General features: G+C 48.5%; 1 protein-coding gene across 1 annotated transcript in view; it reads right to left on the bottom strand.

Annotated features, from left to right (window-relative positions):
* The window catches only part of ABCA13 (ATP binding cassette subfamily A member 13), a 312,932-nt gene that overhangs the window by 241,859 nt on the left and 56,891 nt on the right, over window positions 1-14,182 (bottom strand). Inside the window, 7 exon segments of the mRNA XM_061199026.1 lie at window positions 4,539-4,868; window positions 4,981-5,068; window positions 6,066-6,137; window positions 6,139-6,261; window positions 12,960-13,036; window positions 13,039-13,080; window positions 13,787-13,866. Coding sequence (XP_061055009.1) covers window positions 4,539-4,868; window positions 4,981-5,068; window positions 6,066-6,137; window positions 6,139-6,261; window positions 12,960-13,036; window positions 13,039-13,080; window positions 13,787-13,866 — 812 coding nt within the window.

The raw sequence follows: 14,182 nt of genomic DNA, 5'->3' as shown, positions 1-14,182 counted from the left end.
AGAAACAGATGACAATGAAAACATGACAACCCAAAACCTATGGGATTCAGCAAAAGCAGCTCTAAGAGGGAAGTTTATAGCAATACAATCCTTCCTCAAGAAATAAGAAACATCTCAAATAAACAACCTAACCTTACACCTAAAGCAATTAGAGAAAGAAGAACAACAACAAAAAAAAACCAAAGTTAGAAGAAGGAAAGAAATCATAAAGATCAGAACAGAAATAATTGATATTTATAGGACATTTCATTTAAGTCCATCTTGTTTAATGTATCATTTAAATAAATGAAGGAAACAATAGCAAAGATCAATAAAACAAGAAGCTGGTACTTTGAGATGATAAACAAAATTGATAAACCATTAGCCAGACTCATCAAGAAAAAAAAGGGAGAAGACTCAAATCAGTAGAATTAGAAATGAAAAAGGAGAAGGAACAACTGACACTGCAGAAATACAAAGGATCATGAGAGACTACTACAAGCAACTATATGCCAATAAAATGGACAACCTGGAAGAAATGGACAAATTCTTAGAAATGCACAGCCTTCCGAGACTGAACCAGGAAGACACAGAAAATATACACAGACCAATCAAAAGCACTGAAATTGAAACTGTGATTAAAAATCTTCCAGGGCTTCTCTGGTGGCGCAGTGGTTGAGAATCTGCCTGCCAATGCAGGGGACACGGGTTCGAGCCCTGGTCTGGGAAGATCCCACATGCCGCGGAGCAACTGGGCCTGTGAGCCACAATTACTGAGCCTGCGCGTCTGGAGCCTGTGCTCTGCGACAACAGAGGCCGCGATAGTGAGAGGCCTGCGCACCGCGATGAAGAGTGGCCCCCACTTGCCACAACTGGAGAAAGCCCTCACACAGAAACGAAGACCCAACACAGCCATAAATAAATAAAAATTAAAAAAAAAAAATTAAAAAAAAAAAAATCTTCCAACAGGGCTTCCCTGGTGGCGCAGTGGTTGAGAATCTGCCTGCCAATGCAGGGGACACGGGTTCAAGCCCTGGTCTGGGAAGATCCCACATGCCGCGGAGCAGCTGGGCCCGTGAGCCACAATTACTGAGCCTGTGTGTCTGGAGCCTGTGCTCTGCAACAAGAGAGGCCGCGATAGTGAGAGGCCCATGCACCGCGATGAAGAGTGGCCCCCCGATTGCCACAACTGGAGAAAGCCCTTGCACAGAAACGAAGCCCCAACACAGCCATAAATAAATAAATAAATAAATAAAAATTAAAGAAAAAAAAAAAGAAAGGCTTCACTGAGAAAGTGGCATTTGATTAAACCTGTTGGGAAAAAAAAATACAAAAAAAAAAAAAAATCTTCCAACAAACCAAAGCCCGGGACCAGACGGCTTCACAGGCAAATTCTATCAAACATTTAGAGAAGAGCCAACACTTATCCTTCTCAAACTCTTCCAAAATATAGCAGAGGGAGGAACACTCCCCAACTCATTCTACAAGGCCACCATCACCCTGATACCAAAACCAGACAAAGATGGCACAAAAAAAGAAAACTACAGGCCAATATCACTGATGAACATAGATGCAAAAATCCTCAACAAAATACTAGCAAACAGAATCCAACAGCACATAAAAGGATCATACACCATGATCAAGTGGGGTTTATCCCAGGGATGCAAGGTTCTTCAATATATGCAAATCAACCAATGTAATAAAGCATATCAACAAACTGAAGGAGAAAAAGCATATGATCATCTCAATAGATGCAGAAAAAGTTTTCGACAGAATTCAACACCCATTTATGATAAAAAACCCTCCAGAAAGTAGGCATAGAGGGAACTTGCCTCAGCATAATAAAGGCCATTTATGACACACCCACAGCCAACATCATTCTCAATGGTGAAAAACTGAAATCATTTCCACTAAGATCAGGAAAAAGACAAGTTTGCCCACTCTCACCACTATTATTCAACATAGTTTTGGACGTTTTAGCCAACGCAATCAGAGAAAAGAAAGAAAGAAAAGGAATCCAAATCAGAAAAGAAGTACAACTGTCACTGTTTGCAGATGACATGATACTCTACATAGAGAATCCTAAAGATGCTACCAGAAAACTGCTAGAGCTACTCAATGAATTTGGGAAAGTAGCAGGATACAAAATTAATGCACAGAAATCTCTTTCATTCCTATACACTAATGATAAAATATCTGAAAGAGAAATTAAGAAAACACTTACCACTGCAACAAAAAGAATAAAATACCTAGGAATAAACCTACCTAAGGAGACAAAAGACCCATACGCAGAAAACTATAAGACACTGATGAAAGGAATTAAAGACGATACAAACAGATGGAGAGATATACCATGTTCTTGGATTGGAAGAATCAACATTGTGAAAATGACTATACTACTCAAAGCAATCTACAGATTCAATGCAATCCTTATGAAACTACCAATGGCATTTTTCATAGAACTAGCACAAAAAATTTCACAATTTGTATGTAAATACCAAGACCCCAAATAGCCAAAGCAATCGTGATAAAGAAAAACGGAGCTGGAGGAATCAGGCTCCCTGACTTCAGACTATACTACAAAGCTACAGTAATCAAGACAGTATGGTACTGGCACAAAAACATAAATATAGATCAATGGAACAGGATAGAAAGCCCAGAGATAAACCCACACACATATGGTCAACTTATCTTTGATAAAGGAGGTAAGAATATACAATGGAGAAAAGGCAACCTCTTCAATAAGTGGTGCTGGGAAAACTGGACAGCTACATGTAAAAGAATGAAATTAAAACACTACCTAACACCATACACAAAAATAAACTCAAAATGGATTAAAGACTTAAATGTAAGGCCAGACACTATCAAACTCTTAGAGGAAAACATAGGAAGAACACTCTACGACTTAAATCACAGCAAGATCCTTTTTGACCCACCTCCTAGAGAAATGGAAATAAAAACAAAAATAAACAAATGGGACCTAATGAAACTTAAATGCTTTGCATAGCAAAGGAAACCATAAACAAGATGAAAAGACAGCCCTCAGAATGGGAGAAAATATTTGCAAATGAAGCAACTGACAAATGATTAATCTTCAAAATTTACAAACAGCTCATGCAGCTCAATATCGAAAAAACAAACAACCCAATCAAAACATGGGCAGAATACCTAAACAGACATTTCTCCAAAGAAGATATACAGATTGCCAACAGATACATGAAAGAATGCTCAACATCATTAATCATTAGAGAAATGCAAATCAAAACTACAATGAGATATCATCTCACACCTGTCAGAATGCCCATCATCTAAAAATCTACAAACAATAAATGCTGGAGAGGGTTGGAGAAAAGGGAACTCTTTTGCACTGTTGGTGGGAATGTAAACTGATACAGCCACTATGGAGAACAGTATGGAGGTTCCTTAAAAAGCTAAAAATAGAACTACCATATGACCCAGCAATCCCACTACTGGGCATATACCCTGAGAAAACCATAATCCAAAAAGAGTCATGTACCATAATGTTCACTGCAGCTCTATTTACAATAGCCAAGACATGGAGGCAACCTAAGTGTCCATCAACAGATGAATGGATAAAGAAGATGTGGCACATATATACAATGGAATATTACTCAGCCATAAAAAGAAAAGAAATTGAGTTATTTGTAGTGAGGTGGATGGACCTAGAGTCTGTCATACAGAGTGAAGTAAGTCAGAAAGAGAAAAACAAATACCGTATGCTAACACATATATATGGAATCTAAAAAAAAAAAAAAAAAGGTTCTGAAGAACCTAGGCACAGGACAGGAATAAAGACGCAGACGTAGAGAATGGACTTGAGGACACGGGGAGGGGGAAGGGTAAGCTGGGACGAAGTGAAAGAGTAGCATTGACATATATACACTACCAAATGTAAAATAGATAGCTAGTGGGAAGCAGCCGCATAGCTCAGGGAGATCAGCTCGGTGCTTTGTGACCACCTAGAGGCGTGGGATAGGGAGGGTGGGAGGGAGACACAAGAGGGAGGGGATATGGGGATATATGTATACGTATAGCTGATTCACTTTGTTATACAGCAGAAACTAACAACATTGTAAAGCAGTTATACTCCAATAAAGACCTATTTAAAAAAATAGTGATAATATAACAAAAAAAATCAATAAACATTTCCAAAAAATACTATTATAGTTGCTTAGGAAATACGTGTTGGATGAATGGGTAAATTAGCACACACTGCCCCTTCCCAAAGAGGGGAGGACTCACAGCCAACCTCCTCCCCTGCTTTCATCTGCATTCTGAATTTCCAGTTTTCAAACTTGGGCCCTTAGGGTTCTGCGCCTGCCCCTCAGCTGCTGGCTCTGCCCTTGGCCTGCAGGACCGAGACCCCTGCTCCGCCTCTCACTCTCTCTGCGCAGTGACGTGCCTGTGTCGTCAGTTAAGGCACCAGAGCCTCCTCGGCAGGATCGAGGGGTACAGGCTCCTATGGCTTTCCCACTCGCCTTTCTAACTGCAGCTACACATCAGAAGTGGCCCTCAGGGCACCGACCGATGGGACTGACCTGCGTGGAGTCCCAGCACTGACGGCCAGAAGAATGCACTGGACGTTAACCTGGAATTGTGTTTTGTGAAAGGCATCACAGAGTCACTCTCAGCTGAGGGAAGCTGGGAGGGAGCCCAGGCTGCTGGGCCCCAGCGCTGGTGTGGCTCCCCGAGTGTGTCTTGACGGCTGACACCTCTGAGCGACAGCGCGTACCCATCAGCTTCCCTGGAGCCGCGCGGATAGGAGGAGGTGGTGTTATTCACGGTGGTGTCGATTCCATTGTGTCTGGAAGACCAACTCCAACCCAGTGTCTCATCCTTATGGCCCTTGTCAAAGTCATTATCGGGGCCTGAGAAGCACCAGTTTCAAATCGGTGGCTTTTGTGTACCTAACAGAACTGGCCGCCAGGGGTGCCCGTGGTGAAGCGGAAGAGGGGCCGTGGGAGTGGATGCAGGACTCACCGGCCTGCGTGTGAGCTGCAGGCACGGATCCCACCACGATGCACGTGGCTTTGCAGAGCATGGGGACGTTTAGGAAACATTCATCCTCCTGCTTATGGGTTGGAAATGAAAATTCTGAAATTTTCAGAATTAATCCTCATTCTGAAAATTAATCTTTGTTCTCAGCATGTATATCACCCACTGGATTCCTGAAGTTATTGAGGAGAGGGAGACCACGAAGGACACTGGGCTGGAAGGGCAGATCTACCCTTTTCCTGAGCCCCCAAACTGTCCTCCCGGATGTGGGGCACCGAAGCCATCGCTGATCAGCCCAGGTGTTGGCAAATCCATCCCTGGGGAGAAACCTGGAGCAAGACAGTCCCCAAGGGTCAAAGGTGAAGGGTCTGGAGACACAGGTAATGATTCCAACAGCGGAGGCCGGAAGATGAGGGACTTCGAGAAGAGGCAGAGCCAGGCCGCGAGCCGGCGTGCAGCCCAAGGCGCAACTCCTGTCTGCAGAGGGTAACTGGGCCTGCCCTCGGGGCAGCTGTCCCCGCGGTCACTTCAGCCCCTTCCCGCACACTCGCGTGCATGTGGGCGTGTGGAGGGCAGGGAACAGCTGGTTCACCCAGGGAGGGGCTGCCCCATGTCCCCCGCCATCTGCACCCCTCTCCCGGACAGGCCCCGGCAAAGGTGAGCACGTCCCCTCTCGGGACAGAGCCCACGGGCTCCAGGACGTGACAGGGGGCAAAGGGGGCCACGGCCAAGGCTGCGGAGCAGCTCTGACTCAGAGGGGCCGCCAGGGAGTTGGGGCGGGGGGCACAGCAGAAGCCAGCCTCCCAGGTAAACTCCAGTCAAGCGCTGGTCAAAGAGGAGGGAACCTGGCACTGGGCTCAGGTGGGGACTTTGAACGCTGGTCCATCCCCGTTGAGCACATTCACTCCAAGGACCCTGGAAAGTCTCCCGGACACCCCTTGATTCCGAGCCCCACCCCGACGCTGCGGGGTCTGCGCCTGCCCTGCTGCCCCCAACTCATCCCCACGGGCCCCGCTGGCTCTGCAGCCATCACGCTGGCCGACCCCGGCCCGTGGCTGTCTTCCCCTTACTTTGTATATGAAATTCCGCAGGTCCAGGTTCCGACCCATCAGCACAATCAGGGAAAACACTTGGGCCCCAGGGCAGGCGGCACAGCTCCCTCGCTGCAGACCCGGACTTTCCATCCTCAGGGAACTTGAGCGGCAGACAAAACACATCCCCATCGCACCTTCGAGACAAAGCCACCGTCGGGGCACTGGAGAGAACCTGTGTCAAAGCACGAGGGTCGGACGTGACTACAGCTGAGATGTGCGGCCCCCAGACTCAGAGCTCCCCTGATGACGAGCCCCTCGAAGGCCCGTTTTCCCAAAACGCTGAGGATTTACCTGTAGTTTCATGGATCCCAAACCTCTGTTCCATTTCAAACACTTGGAGTGGAAAGGTTTCTAAAACGTGCACGTCATTCCCTGACCTTGTAAGAAACCCGCCCTCTGTGATGGCTTGGGAGCCGCTCAGGACTAGCGTCCACCCTCCACCCACAATGCTCTCAGGAGAAGACCCTCTCCCTCCTGACATTAAGTCTTAGCCTTTGCTCTCAGGTTATCAGTTTTCATTTTTCATTGGTATCAGTGTGAACTATTTCTTTCTCCTCCATCTCCAAAATTGAAAACCAGATTTCCAAGCCTGTTATCATTTTTGAAAAGAAAAAGCAAACAAAGTGAAAAGGAGGGGCTGAGGACAGCTGTGCTAGTGTCTGGTGCATCACTGTTCCCTCCGTGAAAGGGCCAGGGCTGCGTCTCTGCCTAGCAATGACTTTTGATTAACAATCTTTGTAATAAGACAAATTATAAAGTAGAATATAAAAAAGAAAAAAAACCAGACTTCGTGTTGTGTTTATACTCTGATGGGTGTGATTACTGTGAAATGTTCAGGCCAAGCAAGAACCTCTGTGAACAGAAGTTACTGTTCCCTTATTAGGAGCCTTGTCAACAGGGAGAACTCATCAGATGCTTTCATATAATGCCATAAAATGCCCCCCAAATCATTAAGAAGTAGCAGAAGGGATTGATGGGGGTTCTCCAGAGAAAGAGAACCGATAGGATGTGCATATTCTGGGAGATTTTTTTAAGGAACTGGCTCACTCAATCGTGGGGCTTGGCGAGACCAAACTCTGCAGGGTCGGCCGGCATCGGGAGGCCTGGGGCTGATGTGGCAGCTTAGCCCCAGCAGCCGTCTGGAGGAGGAATTCCCTCACCCTGGGGGCGCCTCAGTCCTTTTCTCAGTCCTTCAACTGATTGGACGAGGCCCACCCACATCACGGAGAGTAATCTGCTCAAAGTCTGCTGATTTCAACGTGAATCTCATCAAAAAATAACATCACAGGGACATTCGGATTGGTATTTGACCACATGTCTGGGTACCACGGCCCACACATATAGACATACAAATTAACTATCACAAACGGTTAGGTAATCTAATACGCTGATGTACATTTTGAATCTTTGAGAGAGACGTAAATTGTTTTCACACGTAATTAACCAAAACCCCTTTTTCCACAGGGGACTTATGTGGTACAGACGTACCTTGGGAAAGATTTCCTTATTCCACTGTTTCCATCGTGGTCTCTAAGGGAAGGTGGATGCCTTTGGTTGACAGAGGGTTTCAAAGAGGAAGCAGGAGTGGGGGAGTATGCACATCCACCCTTTGCTTTGATTTGGGAGGCCCCTCTTTGATCAGTTCTGTAAAACGGGCTTCTGTGGAAGTTTGCTTTAAATTGGGCAATCATTGCTCCTGTTCTCATGTGGGCGCCAGAACTGGCTGGTGAGGGTCCCTCTGCACCTGCGATGGAACCCTGGCCTTAGCCACCATCTCAGCATCACCCGTGGTCCCCAAGCAGGATCACGTTCCATGTATCTCTTAGAATTTAGCCCCAAGGCAAACATTTTCTTAAAAATTGTGTACACCTGTTTCAACCAACGGGGAGGTCCCGGGTGCCATCGCGCAGAAACCCCACAGTCACGCCACACGCAAGAGCAGCGCCTTGCAGCATGTTTGCTTCCGCACCTTCTCTGTGCTTCTCTACTTTACTCTTTATCTTTCTTTAATCTTACTGTGACCATTTTCCCTGTTTGAAAGGCACCTGAAGCAGGCGGGGAGTAAGAAAAACAGAGATAATACTCAGTTTTGTTGGGCTGGAAATATCACGGGTGAATCTGTTTTAAAGTCAGACGGGCATCTTTCAGCTCAGGCTTCGCTTAGGCTGGTCCAGTCAGTTATCAGATACATGGATGCCGTGCTGCTGGTGCCCTTCCTACACGTCCATGTCTGGCTTGGGAAACTTCAAGGCGCCAGGGATCTAGGGCAGGCAGCTCTCCACCACTGTGACCCCAGCACACATGCGTACACACACACTCAGACAATTAGATATTTGAGTTCACAGACTCCCTGTAAAAGTGAAAGTGATCCCTAGGCAAAGCATTTGCATTTTTGGCAGGAGTTTGTTTACTGAGCATCTGCCAAAACCCTAACTGTGCTCAGAGCAGCTCCCCAGAGATGGTCCCCATTTTGCCCAGCTGACAATTTTAGACTCAGAGGTGCAGAGAAGCTTTGGAAGCGATCACTGTTCTCAACCTAATTATGACCAGAAAAGAAACACCAACAGTGATGGGGAGAACTGGAAATAGTGGGGGAGGTGACTGTGGCACATCAGGGCTTGTCGAAGCAAAGAAGTGGGATCGATACTAAGAACCACCTTCCACGTGACACAGAGGAGCCGGGCCTTGCTGCCCGTGTCCCGGCGGGCTCGGATCTGCTCGCGCAATGAAGAGGGCTGGATGGGAATGAGACCACAGGGCAGGAGATGGCTCTGAGGGCCGTGTGGAAGGGCTGCAGCCCCACACGGTGGGAGGAAGGTGGGGAGGACTCAGGAAGGGCCCAGAAGGAGGGCGACTCCAGCTCCTGCCGTGGGACCGCCCAGCGGCTGGCGGCAACTGCAAGCCTCAGCTTGCCTGTCTGTGCGGAAGAGGCGGTGATAAGACCCACAGGTGTTCCAGGGCGACCAGAGGAGATCATTGTGAAAGACACACAGCCCAGGAACATCCACCAGGACTGACTGGAGGCTACCAGCAGAAACAGAGTTTTGCTTAACAGGAAATCTGAAGAAAGATGAATAAAAATTAGATGCGTTTGTTGATTGAGAAGTATTAAATTTAAGAGAGACAGAGAGAGAGTTAAGCTAGCAAATTCCTTCTTTGTTTCCATATTCCACCGAGAAGTCTGTGGGTCAGCATCATGCACCCCTGCCCTACCCTTGCCCCCCGCCCTGCACCGAGCCTGCAAGCTGGCCCAGGGCGGGTGGTGTAATGGGCTGTCCACCCACTGAGGTGTCCGCTGACTGCAAGCCTGGAGGGAAGGCCCGCTCCCCCCTGGCCCTTCCGTCCTAACCCCAGTGCCCTCCCCTCCCTCTCCTTCCTAATCCAAACACTAACCCCCTCCCCCCAGGGCTTCAGACAAGATAACGGTTCTACTACCCACAGATAATGTCACTCCTCGTGTGAATTCTGATCCTGGGTTCTCCATAAGCCCTTCAAGAAAACGGCAATTGCCGAAACCATGTTGAGAGAGTCACCATAAATGGGCCAGATCAACATAAAGTCATTTTCTTTCGAAGGCAAAGTTATCAGACTAATGAGTTAGCAGGACCCCAGACGTTCTATGGCTGATTTAAGAGCCTAAACTATTAAACAGCCATGGGCATCCCCAGGCTGTGGGCATCTTTCTGCACTAATGACTTGAATAGAAGCATAGAAGACGTGCTTGTCTCCTTTGTGACTGGCCAAGTTGAGAGACAAGTGACACTTTGCAAAGTAGATCAGGATCAAAGATACCTCGAAGGTTAGAATAATTGGCCAGAACCAGTAAGAAGTACTCTTTGCAGAGATCTGTGCACTCAATCCTGAAACTCAGGCTCAAAAATATTTACGTAAGTGTAAGTAAGAAAACAGAGGCCCATTAGAAGCAGCCACTTACTTTATTCCTCTGGTGGTGGAGGGTCTGAAGTTCCCCAAGTTAAAAGGACCGTAAAGTCCAGCCGGATGATGTGGGAGCGGGGTGGTCTGCAGGACTCAGAGCCCAGGACGAGCTCCCTCAGGATCAGATGCTCCAAGTGGCTGGCGGTAGCTCCCAGGGCACACGTGGCCAAATTCCTCGGCGTGGGCCAGAATCCCTTAGCTCTGCTCAAACACTGATTATTTCTTTCCCTCTCACGGAGGGAAAAAGCCAGAATGAGCCAGCTTTTACCAGTGTCTACTCTGACATGAGTCCCACCAACAACCATCCGCTGCAGCTTTTAACCAACGGAACGGGAGGTGCTGGTGAAGCCCTGCAAGGCATCTCTCTCACCAAACAGTGTGCCAGCCAGGCGTCCCTGATGCTTTACGGAACCACCTCGAGCGACTGAGAGAGGCTGGGCCAGATCCACTAAAGGCACTCGTTCCTGCCCAAGGGAAGTAAGGCAAGGTGTCAGGACACTTTCTCCCTCGGGGCGGGGTGGGGGGGGGCAGGCCTCGCGGAAGAGATCAGTGCTCTCGGGCATCCCTCCCCCACCTCTGTCTGTAAGAACCTGGAGGGTGGGCCGCAAGTCTGCTGAGGATGGTGGGAGCCTGTCTCCCAGGCCCTCTGAACGCGCTCAGTCATGGAGGATAGGGGGAGACAGAGCCTCTGGTCGCCCTCTCAGTCTATTTGGTCCTGACTCTTCGACCTCACTGCTGCCTTTAAAAGAAGAAAAATGTAGCCTGGAACGCAGAGGGAGGGAGTCGCTGTTGATCCGGCACTGCAGCCTCTGAGGCTTGGGTGTGTCCAGGGTGGGTGGAGGGGATTCAGTCCAGGATGGCAGTGCGGGAGGTGAGCTCCAGGGTCTGGGAGTCTGTGATTTGGTTTTGACGGGAGCTGCCGGGGTTCAGGATGGAGCGCGGGCAGAGGGGAGCTTCCCAGGGGCACCGCGTCCCACAACAGCCGGCCCAGCCCCTTCCCTTCCCGCTGCCTCTGGCCCCTGGACCCGAGGCCTCCACCCTGCGATCCTCCCGTCGCTTTTCACAGCCAGCGGCTTCTCATCAAGTGCGTCTGAGCCCCCAGCCCCGTCTGCAGGGCGGCTCTCGGGTCCGGTGGCCCCACTGCTGTACACTGTACACTGAAATTCCGCGGCACACGCGCTTCTGGACTTCGCTGCCCATACGTGTCTGTTGATCTGGCGAGCCAGCCCACAGGCACTGGCTCCCTTCGCGGGCTGGGGGCTCCAGGTTCTGGAAGCTCACACAACAGGAAGGGAGATTTTCGGTGAGTGAATGAGTGCGAGCTCCTGCCATTTTCCCAGGACCTCGTGCCAAGGAAATGTGCCCCCCGGGAACGCTTAGGCTCTGACGTGATGAATTCAACACTGACTGAAAGTAAGGCGGAGGAGCCCAGAGAGAGAAATAGTGAAAGGTCACTACAGATTATATGTAGTAACACATAACATGTGCTGTCAACCTCACCACGTAGAAAAATCTAGGCCCCAAACTGTCACCTACCAAACATGAATTTGTAACCTAAGACACGCGTAGGTTCATGGATACACTTTACCCCAGCGAGTAACTTCCTTACTTATTTGAATGCCAAGAATGCAAGCTTTTTTAACGCCCCCGCCAATGACCAAACCATCCAGCCACTCAGGGGACCGCCCGCAGCGACTCACATCGTGAGAGACACGTGCGCGCAGGAAGCACCGCACAGCCGCTTCTGCAGCAAAGGCACCTCAGAACACAAGCCTTCTCGAGGCCCAGCGCTCCCGCCACGGAGCGTCAGTGACCCCCGGTGGCCACTTGCTAATCGGGCAGCAAAGGCTGAGAAGATGGTAACATTCTGAATCTACAAGGGCTGGAAGTCAGCTAACCTGACGCTCCTCGTACAGCCCTGTGGGTCAGTTACTGAAATCAACTCATTGCTCCATTCCCGTCACAAGTTGCCTGAATAAAGATTTCAAACCAGATCTGACCACTGTTTACAGTTAAGGCAGCCGACGAGGCGGTGTCCTCACCCCACCCTGACCCCCGCACACCCGCAACACATGCCGTCCGATAAGCCGCCTCTGATATTTTCCTTGAAGACCCATGTGACTTACCGCAGACAACTTGAGACCATAACTCGAATTTGGGGTTCCTAGCTTCTAATCCGTTTCTTTCTCAATGCAGGTTAATTCTTGATTAACTCATCTACTTGCCAGGGCTTGCGTTTAGCCCCAGGTAACAGGAATCAATGTGAAAGTAAATGTCCGTTGAGGCCCAGGTGATTGTCAATAAAAATGGTCACTTGAGAGCCATCTTCGTGGCTAGTGCTTCTGGCAGGTTGTCTGCACAGGAAAGTAAATCCCCACGCGATGCGCTGAAAGGTTATCTCAGCAAAGTCCCTGCCAAGGATCCAGGTGAAATTCACCTGCTCCTCCCTCCGTGGGCAAACCCAGCCCACCGCCACAGCCCGCATCCCCACCTCCTTATTTCTGGGGCCCTAATCAGTGTTCCTCACCCACCGTGGGGACGACACGGCCTGACTGCCCGCTGCTGTCACACTAAGCTGCTCCCACAGTGCAGTCAGATTGGACCTGGCTAACCCTACTGAAAGGAAATCAGTTACCCAGGCAGGTCCCTGGGCTGTCGTGCATCAGTTTGGGAATCAGTGGCATAAGTATCATCACCAATTTTATCCTTTCTAACCCCAATGAAGACAATATTATGAAACTGAAGACCCCATGGTCGTGGCAGAGGACGATAACGCCCTTGGGTGGCCAGCTTGTTCTCTGATCTCCTGTCTGCCTCTTTACATCATTCACACTCAGCCCTCAACCGTCGGGGGAGAGGGGAGAAGGGACCACACGAGGCCGACAGCTCCAGGACGCCAGGGGCTCGTGAGGCGGGAGTAGCAGCAAACTGTACCTCTGAGTGGGAACCGTTTGCTTCTAAAATGCTGCTGATAGTTTCATCTGAGATGTGGAGAGAAGATCGAAGCTCTTAGTTAACTTGGTGATGTTCTGCATCAACTCTTTTACTTTTATGTCTGAAAAATAATCAGAAGGAAGGAAATCTTATAATAATAAGCGTTTGGGCTATTCCTGACTGTGAAGACAAGATTTGACATTAAAACCTGGCAAGGACGGTTCCTCCACTACGTCCAGCCCATAATAAGCACTAAATAAAGTCATCTCTTACTCTTCTGGGAGGAACTGAGGTCATTTTACCAGAAGTAAAACAAAACCCCAGGTTATGGGGTATTTATTTCTACTCCCTTGCTTCCTCTAAGACCTGTGCATTTGATGCTCGACTCTTGAAAGAGGTGCATTTTCTGAGGGAACAGTGACCAAGGAAACGCACTTCTCTCCACGTATCCATTCATCTCACTTTTCCTAACAAGAGGAGATTTGCCAGGATTCTTCAGACTTGACTTGTTGATGCTGCAAGGGCTTCAGGAATAGTAAGACTGGACAGACAGGGAAACAGAGACTCCCAGATGTGCAGGGAGGGAGGGCCAGGGAGACACCCAGACCACAGAAGCTTTTCTCTCTCCCCCTCTTGGTTTTGGTACCCAGGACTTTAGGGTTTCCTTCTCAACCCCAAATACATCAGACCTGCCAGGCTCTAAATTGTTATTTATCATATATAGATAGCATAACTCTACCTTAATAAGTTTTATTTTAATAATATATTTGTGTGAGAAACTAAATTTAATTTTTAATCAAGCAAACTTGGAGGAACTACGTACTTACCCCCAGTTACTGTGAAATTACTAAGAAAAGTCATAATGGGATTCCCAGACAACAAAGTCTTCTCGAGGCTTTGGGCCAACCTAAAATGGCAGAAAATTAAAGCTAATTTAGGCAAGATAAAACACCAGGAACAGTGCTGCAGTGAATATGCTGCCTCAGTTCCCAGGAAATGAACTAGAGAACAATATCGCCTTTCCATAACATTCCTCAGAGATTCCGACACACGATGTCTCTGTGTGTGGATACCCATCAATACCAGGATGCCTGCCAGGCAAGATGAGTCAGGGGAATAAGGATGGGTAACAAACGGCTTCTCACAAATGCGAAAGGAACCGATAGGATAGACCGTGGCATGTATGAGAAATCGAGGTATCGAGAAGTCAGAGGAACATCATT

Source organism: Eubalaena glacialis, chromosome 8 (genome assembly GCF_028564815.1).
Source record: "Eubalaena glacialis isolate mEubGla1 chromosome 8, mEubGla1.1.hap2.+ XY, whole genome shotgun sequence".
Taxonomy (NCBI): Eukaryota; Metazoa; Chordata; class Mammalia; order Artiodactyla; family Balaenidae; genus Eubalaena; species Eubalaena glacialis.
Note: the sequence above shows the minus strand (reverse complement) of the source record. Positions and strands in the feature narration are given on the sequence as shown.